The sequence below is a fragment of the Triplophysa rosa genome, linkage group LG13, assembly GCF_024868665.1.
Source record: "Triplophysa rosa linkage group LG13, Trosa_1v2, whole genome shotgun sequence".
In the NCBI taxonomy this organism is placed as follows: domain Eukaryota; kingdom Metazoa; phylum Chordata; class Actinopteri; order Cypriniformes; family Nemacheilidae; genus Triplophysa; species Triplophysa rosa.
The window spans coordinates 4,027,661-4,043,354 of record NC_079902.1 but is presented as its reverse complement, the minus strand read 5'-3'; the positions used below and the strand labels follow the sequence as shown (position 1 = coordinate 4,043,354).

General features: G+C 35.2%; 3 protein-coding genes across 4 annotated transcripts in view; all 3 read left to right on the top strand.

Annotated features, from left to right (window-relative positions):
* Positions 1 to 1,155: 1,155 nt before the first annotated feature.
* On the top strand, positions 1,156 to 7,936 carry selenot2 (selenoprotein T, 2). The gene is made up of 6 exons (XM_057350184.1): positions 1,156 to 1,465; positions 1,913 to 2,023; positions 2,095 to 2,221; positions 6,000 to 6,087; positions 6,191 to 6,337; positions 7,022 to 7,936. Exons 1-5 carry the CDS (start codon positions 1,266 to 1,268, stop codon positions 6,310 to 6,312), a joined length of 648 nt encoding a protein of 215 aa, XP_057206167.1. The 5' UTR covers positions 1,156 to 1,265; the 3' UTR covers positions 6,313 to 6,337; positions 7,022 to 7,936.
* Positions 7,937 to 9,059: 1,123 nt separating this feature from the next.
* Positions 9,060 to 13,398, top strand: rnf4 (ring finger protein 4). Of its 2 annotated transcripts, none has more exons than XM_057349427.1 (8): positions 9,060 to 9,121; positions 9,636 to 9,704; positions 9,863 to 9,983; positions 10,167 to 10,243; positions 10,361 to 10,373; positions 11,208 to 11,331; positions 11,595 to 11,646; positions 12,356 to 13,398. In XM_057349427.1, the coding sequence occupies exons 2-8, from the start codon at positions 9,693 to 9,695 to the stop codon at positions 12,503 to 12,505; spliced, it is 549 nt and encodes a 182-aa protein (XP_057205410.1). In that variant the 5' UTR covers positions 9,060 to 9,121; positions 9,636 to 9,692; the 3' UTR covers positions 12,506 to 13,398. The 2 variants fall into 2 exon arrangements, with proteins under 2 accessions (XP_057205410.1, XP_057205411.1); XM_057349428.1 differs by having other exon boundaries at positions 9,084 to 9,537.
* A 1,021-nt stretch (positions 13,399 to 14,419) lies between these two features.
* fgfrl1a (fibroblast growth factor receptor like 1a) overlaps positions 14,420 to 15,694 on the top strand; it is a 54,770-nt gene continuing 53,495 nt past the window's right edge. Inside the window, exons 1-2 of the mRNA XM_057350167.1 lie at positions 14,420 to 14,847; positions 15,102 to 15,196. Of these exons, the coding sequence (XP_057206150.1) occupies positions 15,133 to 15,196 (64 nt within the window). The 5' untranslated portion in view covers positions 14,420 to 14,847; positions 15,102 to 15,132. The remainder of the gene's footprint in view (positions 14,848 to 15,101; positions 15,197 to 15,694) is intronic.

Below are 15,694 nucleotides of genomic sequence, written 5' to 3'. Positions count from 1 at the left end.
CACATAACCTAAAGCGCTGAAACCTTTTATTAGCTAAATGCTAAATTTACACAATTCTGTTTTATACAGTACATAAACTTAACAGTTGAATTGAACTTGATATTGTGCCAGATAATGTATTATTTTTGGCTTTAAAATATAGGCTAGACCGTTTCATCGGCGCGCGCGCCTGGCCTCCAGTTAACTGACGTTTTGTGTTTGGCTACTGTCTAATAATATAACTAGCTATTTATATTGTTATTTAATTTGTTAATATTCATTTATATTGTTATTTTATTGTATAATAATTGTACTAATTAAACGATTTGTTGAATTTTGTTGTATGTCCATTCTATAAAATTTTGTTGAGGGGGTTCTGTAGTTTGGTCGCATTTAAAGAAACCGTATGGTACATTGACATCTAGCGGTTGAGCTTGGTATCGGAGTCTAAATTTCAAAATATTGGAGAGACAAGTTTAGCCAACGGTTCTTCTCGGTTTCTTTTGCTTGTTATCAGAAATCATCTGCAGGCACTCTATTGTTTGTGAATGTGTACCAGAAGTTAAGTTGGAGTCAAGAGTGCGCATGCGCAGCAATGTTTAATTTAAATCTTTAATTACATATACAGTGCTGTGCAAAAGTCTTAGGCCACCACCAGCTTTGTTGTTTTTCGATGTTGTTTTAATGACCACTCATTTTTATGGGTAAAATAAATATTACCCATATTTATTTTATTAAGATACAAACAGAAAATACAGCAAAATGTACACAAAATTAAAATAAAAAATAGAACTAAATGGCTTGTTCAGGCAAAAGTCAGTATTTAGGGCGACGTGCCTGTGAACAATAGCCTACTGTATGTTCATTTACTTAATTTTTGAATGCTCAAGGTACTTTTCTTTTTTAACTGTTCATTATTGTTAACAGCAGTCGGGGTTTAGAAAAGTAAGTAAACCATCATTAAGAACAACATAGAAGCTTTTTTTATAACAAGTACTTTAGTCACTGTAGTAAAAACCATGGTTAACTTTTGTAAGGGTGGTTTCTAATTGCTCCATATTGCTACAGTTTTGACATGAAAAAATTCGTGGACGTACAAGCGTATCGCATAACCAGGAGATGGCGTAGTTTCCACACTATAGCAACATTAAAGACTTTTATTTTGAAATCTGAAAATGGAATAGACGTCCTCACTGTACCCTGGTTCACTGGGCTCGAGGCTGTTGCAGCAGGTATCGGAGGTATTAGGACCGTGAACTCGGTTCTGTCGTTGTGGAGGGCCAGAGATGGCCGAGTATAGTCAGACTGGTATATTAACAGCCTTGCTGCTGTTTACTGTGGTCACTGTTAAAGATATGTATGTGGGCCGAAGCAGCGTGACTCAACAGGACAGCACAGGCCCCGACCGATTTCTGGAGCCCGACAAACCAACACAGAAACAAAAACCCAAACTCTACACAGGTCCGGTTCTCAAGTTCCAGTTCTGGTGAGAGAGAGGTTTATTTCTGTACTTTGTTGTTAGTTGGTTAAAGTCGATTGGTTAAGTTTAAACTGGCTTTAAATCCATTACACGCGGCGCGGTTCTTTTGTCATAACAAATAATTGCAATGACTGCAACAGAGATAGAGACAGCATGAACAGCCTTTGAATATACACAATGGTCTTTCTGTAAAAGTGGATCATGGAGTGATCTATATCACGCACCCCTAACTGTACCTTTAACAGTTTTTTTATGCTAATGAACTTATTCATTTTATAAAAAAAAATCCTTTTGTCATGAAGACCCCTTTTAAAATCAGTTAAATGTGCATTGCATAAACTCGGTTTTTGACAATTGACAATTTAGAGCCTTACATTGCTGTTTGGCTAGGACAGTTGCGTTTGTACAGTCTTTGGTAACGCATCACTGCAATAAAGCGTGTTTGTTTCATAGTATTTCCTGAGGGTACAGTAAGGTGTTCCAGGAGTACTCCCAGGCCATCAACCAGCTGTACCCGGACATCAGAATAGAGGGAGAGAATTACCCCCCCAAACCTATCAACAAGTGAGTCTTTTTACCCACACCAAAGACAACGGTTGAATTCTGCTTGTAATCCTGAGTCATGTTTTCTCTAGATACCTTGGAAATTTTATCTCCTACTTGAAACTGCTTGCCATCGCCTTGATTGTGACCGGACAAAATCCTTTCCAAATGTTTGGAATGAACACTCCAAGATTATGGTCATGGGGACAAGAGAATAAGGTAATTTTTGTGTCCCTTTCATTTAACATAAACAGCTGTTGAACTGATTTTGTCAGAATTGTGGACTAAGATAAACTTGAGCTGTCACTATGACCAGGCAGGTTTTGTGGAATGAGTGGCATTCAGAGCTACTGATGTTTGTTACAATACCGTGCTAAAAATAACAGATAATTACTAGTATGTGTTAGGGCTGCCACTAAGGACTATTTTTATATTGACAAGTCTATCGACTAATTTATCAAATAATCGATTATTCTAAATGAATAATTTTTCATTTTGAAAGTTGACATTTAAATTACAAAGATAGCCATTTAAAATATATATATATACTTTTTGTAATTTATTGATATTTTTAAAAAAGGACAACAGCCATTTTAAGATAAATATAATTTGTCAAAAGAAAATAATTCGAAGCTAACTGTTTGAGCTGTTTAGTGCAAATGAACGAATCCTCAATACAAATTACGACGGAACAAAGCAGCGTCTAAATTAAATATAATTAACCAGTATATTTGTGTATGCTGGAACTGCAAAACAAATGTAACAAAAATCACTATATATTAGGCTAAAATATGGCATTTTCAGAAATGAATTAATCGTCGACATAGTCCTATTACTTATAATAGGTAGGGTACAGAACAAAAAGCATTAAAAGCTCAAGCAAAGCGAACGAAAACCCATTAATAAAGCAGACTGGCCACAATACCTAATGTAGAGAACATACATGAACACTCGAGTTGGCATATGATCATCATATGTATTGTTTTTCACATGCTTTGTAGAGTCAAATTCAATCATATAAATGCTGTCGGATGTCGCACAGAGAGGTTTTCAGTTATATCCAAAAATAAAAATTTGGTCAAAATTGGGTTTTCGTTAAAATATTATTCTGTAACATCTTGTCTGTCATGTCTGAAAACATCTTGGCAAAATTTGCTTGTTTATTGCTGAAAAATAGCGATTTGTAGTGCCAAGTAGATGTTTAGGGAATGCCGGCAAAGGTGAAATAAATCTCCCACATCTTTCCCTCAACAAAAAACACTACAAAGACAGTTCACATATCAAAGTAAGGTGTAGAATGAAGGTGTATCAATGCACATTTCCCTCTTGTCCTGTGTAAACTACAGCAAGTTTATTTATACTTGAGATGGCGGAGCTTGCCGCCTGAAGATGCGAGAGTTTACCCCGGTGGGCTGCTGCTCATGTGAGCCGCCTCCGTAATGCAAACGCGACACATACACGGGATGATCAAAAGTTCAGAGATATGCTCATCATAAACAACGGAAAACTTACTTCACTACTTACTAAGTTGCTGTTTTCTTCAGGTTAAAGCTAACTAGTCTCCTTTATAGTGATGCAGTGCTTTTAGCGCTCTGTTAGGAGCTCATTCTTTAAGTGTGCATTAATATAAAGATAAATAGTTTCTTATTTTTGGAAAAATTTACAAATAATAATCACTCATTTAACTCTTAACTATTATTTTCATTACCAAAATATTTAACCATTATTGCATGCATGCATGAACAAAAGGCTCAGAACCTTGAAAAAACAAGGAAATGTGAACATCTTGGTTGCCTTGCGTTTGACAAAACAACTCCAAGTTTGCCCATCTATGTCAGTAAATAGATCGACAGACTTGATGGTTCAGCAGAATATCCAGTCACGACTTAAGAGTCTGTAAATGTGTGGGCTAGTGCTCTGGTGCAGTCATTAGATATGTGTGTTTTTTTCTGGCAGACAAAGACTGGAATCGGCTTCGAAATTTAGAACGTTAAATAATATAAAACGACCAGTCGATCAAAAATATTGATGTCGACTAATTATCAGCGTCGACGCAGTCGATTATATCGACCAATCCCGACAGCCCTAGTATGTGTATGTTGACATAGACATTGATTGTGTACGATTTAGTGCACATTTTTTTTGTAATCTGTCATCAAAATGAACGTCATAACCAGAGGTGGGTAGAGTAGCCAAAATCTTTACTCAAGTAAAAGTACAAGTAAACTAGAGAAATTGTTACTCAAGTAAAAGTCACTATTTTAAAAATTACTTGAGTAAAAGTAAAAAAGTATGCAATGAAAAAACTACTCAAGTAGCTAGTTACTTTACTTTGTATCTGATTATATAGGCCTACTATTCATAAAATTAATATTAACGCCAATATTTTAATATTACATTTTAATCAATATTTTTAATTATCATAAGCAGATATCTTTGCAATATACTAGAGAGACTAAAGAATAGACAAATACAGAAGAGACAAGCATTTCTGTAAATTTCATCTAGTCCTGATGTCAATGTAGTTTACACAACTTATTTAGAATAATAGACCATGTCAAACTAAAGCATTAACTAAACTCAGAGCATTTCCTAAGATGATCTAGAACATCTGCAGTGCTCTCTTAAATGAAATACACATTTTTGAACAAAGCTCATGCTTTCTCGTGTTGTGTCACGTGTGTTGTGAAACGTTCTTACTTGTAAACAAACAGTAAACAGTGAACCACACGCCCATCAACAAGTTTTCTTCCTTCTGTTCTTCAAATGTATATTTCTGCAAGCCCACGTCTCTGTGTCTGACAGGTAACGCGCATGTTGCTGTGTCTGACAAACATGTCGCGCGGGTGCGCGCATATGGCGGGCATTTATCATTGCTGGCAAACAATATGACACATTTGCAGTTTTGATTGTATAGATATAGATTAATATCCACTTCATCCAACGCTCTTTGTGTTCTGCGTGTTCTTGAGTTTCGCGCTACGAGGAGTGAGTAATCCTGCTTCAGATGATTCAGATCGTGCTGCGAACTGAACAAATCATTTGAACTTATTCATTAGCCCATTCAAATGGTTTTTCCCATTGTTCAATTAATGCTTTCAAAAGAATCGACTCAAAAGAATCGATCACTTGGGAATGCCCGTAAAAAGAGACGACAACCTTGAAATAAACAACGCGTTTTAAAAAGCATATTTTAAAATGAAGGAACGAAGGAACGTCACGCAGTGTAAGTTATGTAACGAAGTAAAAGTACAGATTTTCTATTAGAAATTTACTCAAGTAAGAGTAAAAATACACACTTTTAATTTTACTTAAAAAGTACATATTTTCCAAAATGTTACTCAAGTAAATGTAACTAAGTAAATGTAGCGCGTTACTACCCACCTCTGGTCATAACTTTCTCCACTGTTTTAAAGAAACACTGTTTTAAAGAAATTGTTTACCCATAATAATATTCTGTCATCATTTACCCAGATTAATTTAGTTCCAAACACAAATGATTTATCCATGGAGTAAAGCGACAGTTAATGGGCAAAGTGCTCATTTCTATATGGCAAAAATAAGTTCCCACTAGGCTTTAAAATTAATACAAATGAGCCATACATTTGCTCTGTCACTTATATATTTGCCTAACAAAACTTTAAATATGACATGACACATTACACAAATGCAGGAGAAACAATGGCTTTGGAATCACTGACACCATGCCTTTTCATTTGTCAAATCTAAATTGAACATTCAAGAACAATGGTGGAGAGATTATTAGCTAATAATAGTCCTATTCTCCCACAATGTTTTGGAATATAGTGCATTACATAAAATGACGTTTTGCTGACATAATGAAGCAAAATTAATTGAAAGTTATTTCAACCACATTGACGTTTTTTAGGATCCAAACACATTTTCTAAATCAAGCCAAGTCTACATTCTAAATTTTACAGGAAGTGCGTTTTAACCTGGGAAAATGTTTTTCACATTTGTTGGGTCTGTATTGCAGATATTCTCGTGTCTTATGGCCTTCTTCCTCAGTAACATGTTGGAGACCCATTTCCTCTCCACTGGAGCTTTTGAAATCTCATTGAATGGTAATGTGTTTTGGATGAACGCTTCTCTTGGGGAATAAAAGCTTGCTTAAAAGTATATGAACCATATTTGTGTAACAGAAATATCACTCTTTCTCTATTTTAGATGTACCTATTTGGTCCAAATTGCAATCAGGATATGTGCCCAACATTCAGGAGCTTTTCCAAATTTTGGATAACCACCTTAAAATGAATCAAGTCGACAAGCTGAACTTTCCATCACCGTAGAGCAGTTGTTGTTGCCGAGAGACATGTGAGTTGTACCTGTGCACTGGCACCAGTGGTTATCATAACATGCACCACATTTTTCTGGTCAGACATGGCTGGTACAGCATTCTCGCACGATTGTGATGAACTCTCTTTTTTTTTTATTGCCAAGGTAAAAATTCATAAATAACAAATGCAAAATGCACAGACCTAAATTGATGATTCATCCGTAATTGAATTTTTGTTCACCAAAATAATTAAATGGTTCTCAATCCTGGTTCTTGGGACCCTCAGCACTGCTTTCATAGGTTTTCCAAATTCAAATCAAAAGGTCAATAGAAAAAGTTAGATAAGAAATGAGGGTAACACTTCAGTATAGGGACCAATTCTCACTATTAACTAGTTGTTATTAGCATGCCTATTATTGGCATATTGGCTATGTATTAGTTCTTATAAAGCACGTATTCTGCATGACCATATTCTACATCCCTAATCCTACCCAACACCTAAACCTATAACAACTACCTTACTAACTATGAATAAGCAACAAATTAAGAGTTTATTGGGGGAAAAGTCATAGTTAATGGTTTGTTAATAACGAGAATTGCCCCCTATACTGAAGTGTGACCGAAATGAGACCTTGAACCAAGATTAAAACGATCGCTCTTCACATCACGTCATCTTTAATTCAACACTATGGTGGAATATAATATCATTTTCTCTTCCACAGGTCTCCGGAGCTGTTTCTCTGGTCAGTGGAACTGTGAAGTGTGGCATAATGAACGCCTGTGCTGAAAACACAACTGCTGTTGGTACAGGCTGGATGCTCAGCCACCACACACATATTCCCCCGACCAGCGTCACACACCTTTGGATCGACTGGATCTCTTCAGAACATCAAGCTACTTGCATTCTTAATATGAGAAACATGAAATCACTAAATGTGTTAGTAAATGCTGAAGTTGGCTGCATATTCAGGTGTTTATTTTAGTCTGTGAATTTGGTCAGGTATGATATTCTGTTTGTAAAAGAGCTTTCATCTTAAATTGGATTTTACATCGTTCTCAAGGGCAAGTATAATCCGTTTATTTACATAAATGTCTTAAAATGACAAGATTTACACATGATTATTTGTTTGCACAGGTGTAGAAGTGTACTGTACTTCGGGTATCTGACTTTTTAAAAGAGCTGCAGAAACGTGCAGTTTGGTTAGAGTGAGAGAAATCTTTTTTTAATGCTTGAAATTGTAAATATTCTCTTAGTCACAGCAGGTTTGTCCTTACACGTTGGGAATTTGACGTGTATATCTTCCTGTCTTCTGACGAACTCTAATGACTGTTTGTTGAAAGTAAGGTTATAGCACTGGCAGAATAATCTGTTGAATCATATTAACTATTATGAATGAGTGTCTGGGTTGTGCAGTTGTGATTGTTGCATATCAGAAGATGTGAATGATAATTCCTAAAACCATTTGGAATTGTTTTCTATTTTTCCAGTTCCCTTCATACCAACGTGGCCGTTAAAAATGCACTCCTTGTTTTAGTGTAGTTCGTAACAAAAGTGATGCTTAATTGTAATTCGGTTAGATTGGTGGAAGAATGACCTTGTTTCACAGTGATGCAAAATAAAGATTTTAAAAAGCAAATTGTCATTATTTCTTAATTTAAAAATATGTTTATAAGAATAATTATTGTTATTAATATTAAGGTACTGCCTTTATTTATCTTGTCTCAAACCCTGGTTTTAGTGAGATTTATTTAAATTATACATTTAAAGTTTATATACGGCTACATTTATATATACATATATATCTGAAGCAGGGCTGTCAAACGATTAAACGCATCTAGAATAAAAGTTTGTATTTACGTAATATGTGTCGGTGTACTTTGCATATTGATTTTGTATTAATGAACACAAAAACATTAATACATGTATGTTTATGTTTAGGAAAATCTAGATTATTTATATTTACCAATAATTGAAGTTATATATAAAAGTTTATTAATTTTTTATATTTCCCTTAAAATATACATTTATGTGTATGTGTTTATAAATACAATATAAATTTGCACAGTACTCGGATATAAATCGTGTAAATGAAAACTTTGATTCTGAATGTTAATCGTTTGACAGCCCTAATCTAAAGATTACACACAACTCAGTATTTGTCTGTCTTCATTGTTACTGTACCCTTTTTACATATTATGTAAAGCTATTGTATCTATTTAATCATAAAATGATTCCCTGCTGTGTGTTATAGTTCAGTTGATCTCAACTCAAGGAGATAACACAGAACTATAAATATCTGACACATCCACTGAAGCTTGCTAAAAAGCTAAGATTTGATTCAAGTGGGTTAAATAATTGAGACGTATAGTTCAAAGCCCTTGCTAGAGTGAATTATACAGCCTACCTCTGTATGTGCATATTTAAGTTTGATTCAGCTAAAAGTTCTGCACCAGACTCATTTGACCAAAGCCAAACTTAAACTTTTTTCCTTAAATAGACAACTACAGTCGCTTTTTTCTTCTATTGACCATGTCCAGTAATTCTTAAACTGCCCAAAACTGGCATCTTGCTTACGTTTTTCACGTTTATTGTATTAATTAATAATAAAGAGAACAAAAACAACCGCCTGACGTGTTTATTTACTATTATGTTAATTTTATATTTAATACACAAATTTAAAGCACTACTGTCTATAATTGCACGATTTTGGATGGATTATTCAGTCTCCGCTCCTATAGGTGTCGCTGTGGTACTAAACTGTTCTTATTCTGCTGTATTTGGGTTTGAATTTTATCTAATGCTGACAGCCGGGGAGTGTTGAGTGTGTATCCGACTATTTCTTTGATTTTCAATGAAGGGTTGATCGAGTATATGTTGGGATTTAATGTGGGGTTGTCTATTCATTAAACCTACCAGGAATCAAGCAAGCTAACAGTCTGACACCTCACTGTGCGATGTGATACTTCTTTAGGTTGATAGCAAGCTAGCTACGGTTTTGCAGCACTAACAAAACTTTATTTATTTGATTTTATAACTTATATTTCATGTTTTCTCAATGGAGACATTTTATAATTGGTCGATAAAATAACAATACGGTTTACTGCTTATTTACAATAATGCTAGCTGCGTTGTGTTTGGTCTAGCAAGCTAACTGTTCAGATATTACGGCATTTTGTCGAAAAAACCGAGTGTATATGGTTTTAATAGATACGTTATACGCTAAGGTCGGGATATAATGTAAGCGAATATTGTATCCGAATGAATGTAATACATTTTTGTTTTTCAATATGCCTTAATATTGAGAAGTTTAACATTTCAACTCTTACTGTATTCAGGTCTGTGTTTGCCAGCTGGATTCGTGCACCTTATCTAATCGAGTAACGTTAATCGTCATGAGTAATACTGTGAGTATCACATGACCACACACGTGATTTATATTGATTACACTTAAACCATCGCAGCTTGTTGTCTGGCTGTTCTCTTGCGACCGGCTGCTTAACTTAAACAATAGCAGTCATCCTGTTCCTGTACTATTGTGAGCACTGGTGCCATCTGTTCTCAGACACAGAGGAAAAGACGAACAACTTCAACTTCATGCTCCAGACGCAACAACAGCAAGAGGAGCCAGAATCAGGTGTCTGTGATGGAAACTATTGATGTGCTTGAAAATGAAAGAACAAATAGTAAGTTTGGTACCTAAGTATCAGTGTATGGGCCTGCGCAGTGATCATTTTGTTGCATACCCATGAAAAATTAAGCTAGGATCCCTCCGAAAAGTACATTTAGAGCCTTTACCATCTGACAATAGCAAACGGTCAGAACTGTTTTAGATTATACAACATCACTTTCACTTTCTTTTCTGTAAGGTGAAGATGTGGTGGATTTAACATGTGAAGGGTTAGAACCTGCAGTTGTTGACCTTACCAATAATGATTCTATTGTGGTGAGTTCTGAGTTCATGAACGTTTGTTTTTCATTTTGATGTTGCCTTTTTCAATTGTACGATGAAATGCTTTTTAATGACTCCTCTTTCTGTTTTCTCATGGCTTGTGGGAGAAAGGTTGTAGAAGATGGTAATGTATCATCCAGTTTTTCATTTATTAAAGGAATATTTCAGGCAAGAAACACAATTTCCCCATGTTTAACTCGCCCTCAAGGCATCCTGACTGAATATGACTTTCTTCTTGAAGAATAATGCAGTCGGAGTTATAATACCACGTGTCATTTTTCTTCCAAACGGTTGAATGGGGGGCAATTTTTTGAAGCTCCAAAAAGTGTATCCATCGATCAAAGAACTGCTCGGCAGAGGGATAACAGAAGCTAGACATTAACTTTAATAGCACTGTCAATTTTGATATTTCTCTTAAACAAACGCATCGATTCACTTCAGAAGACCTTTGTTAAGACCACGGAGTGGTGTCGAGCAGTTCTTTGATCAATGGATGCACTTTTTGGAGCTTCAAAAATTGACCACCATTCACTCCCATTCTACCGCTTGGAAGTAAAAGGATACGTGGTATTAGAACTTCGACTGCATTATTCTTCAAGAAGAAAATCATATTCCGTTATGATGCCTTGATGGTGAGTAAAACATGGGCACATGTTTCTTGCCTGAAGTATCCCTTTAATGTAAACAAAATAATTAGTAAGATGTCTTGGAATAAAGTATCTTCTAAATTAAATTAAATGTAAATATATTCCATATTTTAAATTGGAAGAGTATTCCAGGTTGATGGCAGACTGTAATGACTGCCATGTGCACTGTGCTCCTGTAGCTGTTTTATTGGTACTTTATATAGTGACTTGGTTCTAAAATTTCTTACATTTGTTAAAATTTTAGCATCTTAAATCTGCCATTGCCACTAATGATTCTTGCTGAATTATGTGTAAATTTGTTTGTGTTGCAGGTGTGCAAAATCGGCCTGCACAGGGCACAGAAAGTTATGTACTTAGCAGTGATGAAGAAGAAGAGTCCAGTTTAAGACTCAGTCCAGGCTTACTCTCCTCTCTACAAGCCAGCTCCCAAGCCAGGTGCACACACAAACACCCATTACCAGATTTGCATAAAGTTTTGGGGTCATTAGTTTGCAATTTAGCAAACTGACATTGCTGCAATGTTATAGCAAAGTTTGACCTAAACATATTTGCTTATGATATTCAAAATTGCATGTAAAGGGATTGTCCAAATTATAAACAGTCATCTTAAAGTTTATATACGTATTATGTTTACCTTTAGATTATCTTGATTTATAAATTACATTTACCTTTGGTCTGTGACATTGTGCTGTTCTTAGGTCTACACCAGGGGCAGTTAGCTGTCCTGTTTGCATGGATGCTTATTCAGAGGTAAGTGGTTCATATGTGCCTGTTTCTTCAGTACTGGCTATGATCATACTTGTTTCGCCAAGCTGGATGTGTTCTAACTAGGGCCAGATTGATGTCTCCTCTCCTTTAAAATAAAGTAGTTTTTTATTTTCCTTGTAATTGTATGATTTTTTTATGCATTTAAGTGCAACATCAAACTCCTCATTGTAAGAGAGAAAAACCACTGCTAGTCCTAAACTGGACTGTTTTTCTTTCATACAAGTCCCACAGTATGCAAACCTCTGGTTTACGCAAACAAATTGATTTGCATAAAATATGTTGAAGTGTTATAGTTTATGATCATCTCCATGATGGTGTCTCAGACTCTAATGGCATGCTAAACTGGGATCCCCAGATTTCAAGCAGTGTCATGGGAATCAAAGAGGACTTTTCTTTTGCATTGTTGAATGTCTTTACTGAGAAGAATAAACAGCTTTGTGACATGAAAAATGTGGGATAATGGAATGATGAGTTAAAAATAAGATGTAGGATTATGGGAATGGGACCTAGGTTGAATAGGGGGAATTGAGAAAATCAATTTGAGTGCCAGTGGAGGATTTATTCAAGGATGTTGTGATCTGTGTCCTGCTTGGAGTACGAACATGTCTTCTTTAATTATACAACTTATTTAAACATCTGTTATTACTTCTGTGTTTTTGAATATGATGTGAGCTTTTATTGTCATTTTCAGATTATTGACAGCGGACGGCTCATGGTTTCCACAAAATGCGGTCACCTGTTCTGCAGTCAGTGCATACGGGACTCTCTCAGTAGAGCTCACAGCTGTCCCACTTGTAGAAAGAAACTCACACATAAACAGTATCACCCTATATATATCTAATGGTAAGAAATAAACCATGAGGCAGTCATTGAAACCAGCATACATTTAAATAAAGTCCACTTGTCTCTTACAAAGTTCTACTGCACTCTCCCATCAAACAATTGCATATGGCATGTGATTCTGGTTTCCTCATATTTCATGCAAAAATGACATGTCAAAATTCGCGCAAATATGCCACCTTGTCCTGGAAAAAAATATTTTAAAATTGTGAATTGTTTTGGAGTAAACAAGTATTCTGAATTGATACTAATGTGGAGTTGTCTGGGTGTGAGGACTTGGCTGATAATATATATATATATTTTTTGGTTACTCAGCTGGCCAGTTTGGAAGTATTGAGCAAAGTACCTATAGTGTCAGTTTTAAATTGTAAATGAATGACCAACCATCACAAAAATGGAAATATGAAGCCGTCATTGTTTAATAAAATGTGTGAGCTTTCTGTGATGTTTGGGATAAAATGCACATTCATCTGGGGGACAAAAAATGTATTCCTCCTCTACATATTCATTTGTATAGCCTAAGTGCCAACTGTATTGGCTTTTGTTATTATTACTCATGGTTAACATGTGATTTATCTTTAGGACATTGGCATCAATATACACGGGTTCTTGATTGACCATTAAGCATACCGTTATTTACAAGGATAGAAAGTATGTTGGATGTCACATTCTGTCCTGGGGAAAGTTATTCTACACACAGGAACACTTAAGAAATCTCTTAAATTTGCTCTGTGGTCAGATATTTGAATGGTAACGAATTCTAATAACAGAAGGCTGGTTTGCCAATTTACATGTAAATGTTTGTATATAGTTTCATGTATAAAGCATCTGTAATTTAAATGTTGGCAGTGTAAAGACCATTGATTTTGTTTCAATAAACGTTTTGATCACTGATTGCAATTTTCTTTATTTTTCTGATATGGTGTTTAAATGTTCAGGTTTATAGATATACATTAGGATGCAATTTAACATTATTCAGAGACATTTTCGTTAGTACTAGAAATCACCACTAGATGGAAGTGTAATCATGAAAATCGAGATTTGATCAACAGCGCTTTGAAGGATTGAGGCAGCTGGGACTTCTGCAAAGTAGATTTTGTGTTCTGCCCTAAACTAAAAGCAATACTAAGCACATCGTTTTTGGTTGATTGTGAAGTTTATGATGCATGAGTTAAATAATGCATGATCAACTTTCATAGATTTACAACATGCTGTGCTCAATACCATTGGTTAAAATGATCACAAGAGTAACGCATCGTAAAAGATATTTCGCCAAGTAATATGTTTTACCAAATAATAATGACATTTGCTTTTTCCTATAGCTCTACATATCGCATATTTTTTGCCTTTTTGTACAAGAACACGTACAAACCATAAATATTAATGTTAAACATTAACCACTTTATTAAAATATGTAGTTACGGTGATAAGTGAAGGTGCTGATGAGGAAGCCATGTGTGAGATGTTTTTTCAGCTGTCTCTGAGCTTTGTTTACTGAAGGTGTCTCAGTTAAGACGTTATTGTTTGCAGGGTTCGACCCTCTTCAAAGTCTTGTGCTAACTGGTTTGATTTAAGTCATTTGATTAACTTCTGATTTTTCACATGGTTGTTTTAGGCGTCATTTGTTCTTCAAGGGTGTTTAGTGAATGTATTTTACCATTAGAGTTGTGTTTTTCTGCTTAATTAATGACCACGACAATAGTAATTATTATATTTTTAAAGCCGTAATATTTTTAAAGCCGTAATAATTGGCAAATTATAATAATTTTGCATATTAAATAAAACTAAATTTATTATTAGTCATTGTGAAATGTGTGCGTTAAATAGTAAAAGTGAAAAGACTGACTGTGATTGGTCTAAAGTTGGCCGTAGGGTTGGGCTAACTCACACTCCTCAGTGTGTGTATGTGGTGTGTGCTCGCTGTGTTTGAACGACGAAATATTTAGCTAACGGTATTTCTTTAACACGGTGATTTCACGTCTTAAAAAAAATTTGTCTGGTGTGTTTTGTTGTTTGAAGACTCCTGGGAGATAAACTTGATGTATTTTGAACTCGACGGCAGTACCGGACTGTTTGCAGGATTTGGACTGTCATCTCGTGAAGTTACTTCGATGAGCGCGTGTATTAAAAGCGTCGCACAAAAATAGATGACGTCAGAGAGTTTGTGAGTACAGTCGCGTGTGATAATTCTACAGACTGAATTTAGTTTTCGCGCAAAATGTTTTCGGATGTAGCGCGGGGTGTAAACAGGCATGAATTGTCTGAAGTGTTCTAGACAGATGTAAGCATGATATTTCATCTATCAGTCGCGAGGAACAACTTCATAAACTTTCTCTGCTGTTGGTAAGTCTTGCACGGTTGACTTTCATTATTTTATTGCGAGGTATATGGTTTGAAATTATTCTCCAACCGCATATGCATATTTACTGCTTTGCATGTATAGTATCTCCATTTATTAAGTTATGTCATGTGATTTAATATAAGCGGTGCTTTTATTGATTTAATTCACTGCATACATTATAAATGGGGGCTGTGGCATTATGGCGACCTTTCAGAATTATTCTGAAAACCCTTCCACGGTTTTATATCTCTTATAGATTGAAGAACCAGAAAACCTTTGTAAACACCATGGAAATCCTGTGGATTGCTTTGTTGATTTTTGACATTATTTTCATTACGGATTGTGCTAGAGGTGAGTAAATGTATATATTTTTTTGTCCTAAACTGTATGAGAAAAGCCAGTTGAGAAGACGCCAAAAATGATAAGTGGTGCAAATGCTGACCTTTTAAAAACACAAAAAGAATACAGCATAACGCATTGAATATATACCTCATAATTTGAGTGACATTCGAGTGTTTTTATTTTTATTAACAATACACAATAATTAATGTAGTCAATATTGTTATGAGACTAAACATTTATTTTATAAACTCGGTTCTGTTGCAGGCACATGCATGTCATGTGTGCATTTCAGTATGCACAGGATTTTCATGTAAAGAAACAGTAACAAAAGACAAACAAAACTTACAAGTACCAACAGTTTACTTTAAACCAAACCTCCTTATGTTTCACATATCTGCTTATGAATGTGTTTCAAATATTTCCAAATACTGTAAGCTGTCAGAAACATTAAAACAGTTTGCAAGAATGTTCTATCCATTTGTGGAACATCCCAAAAAATAATCTGCT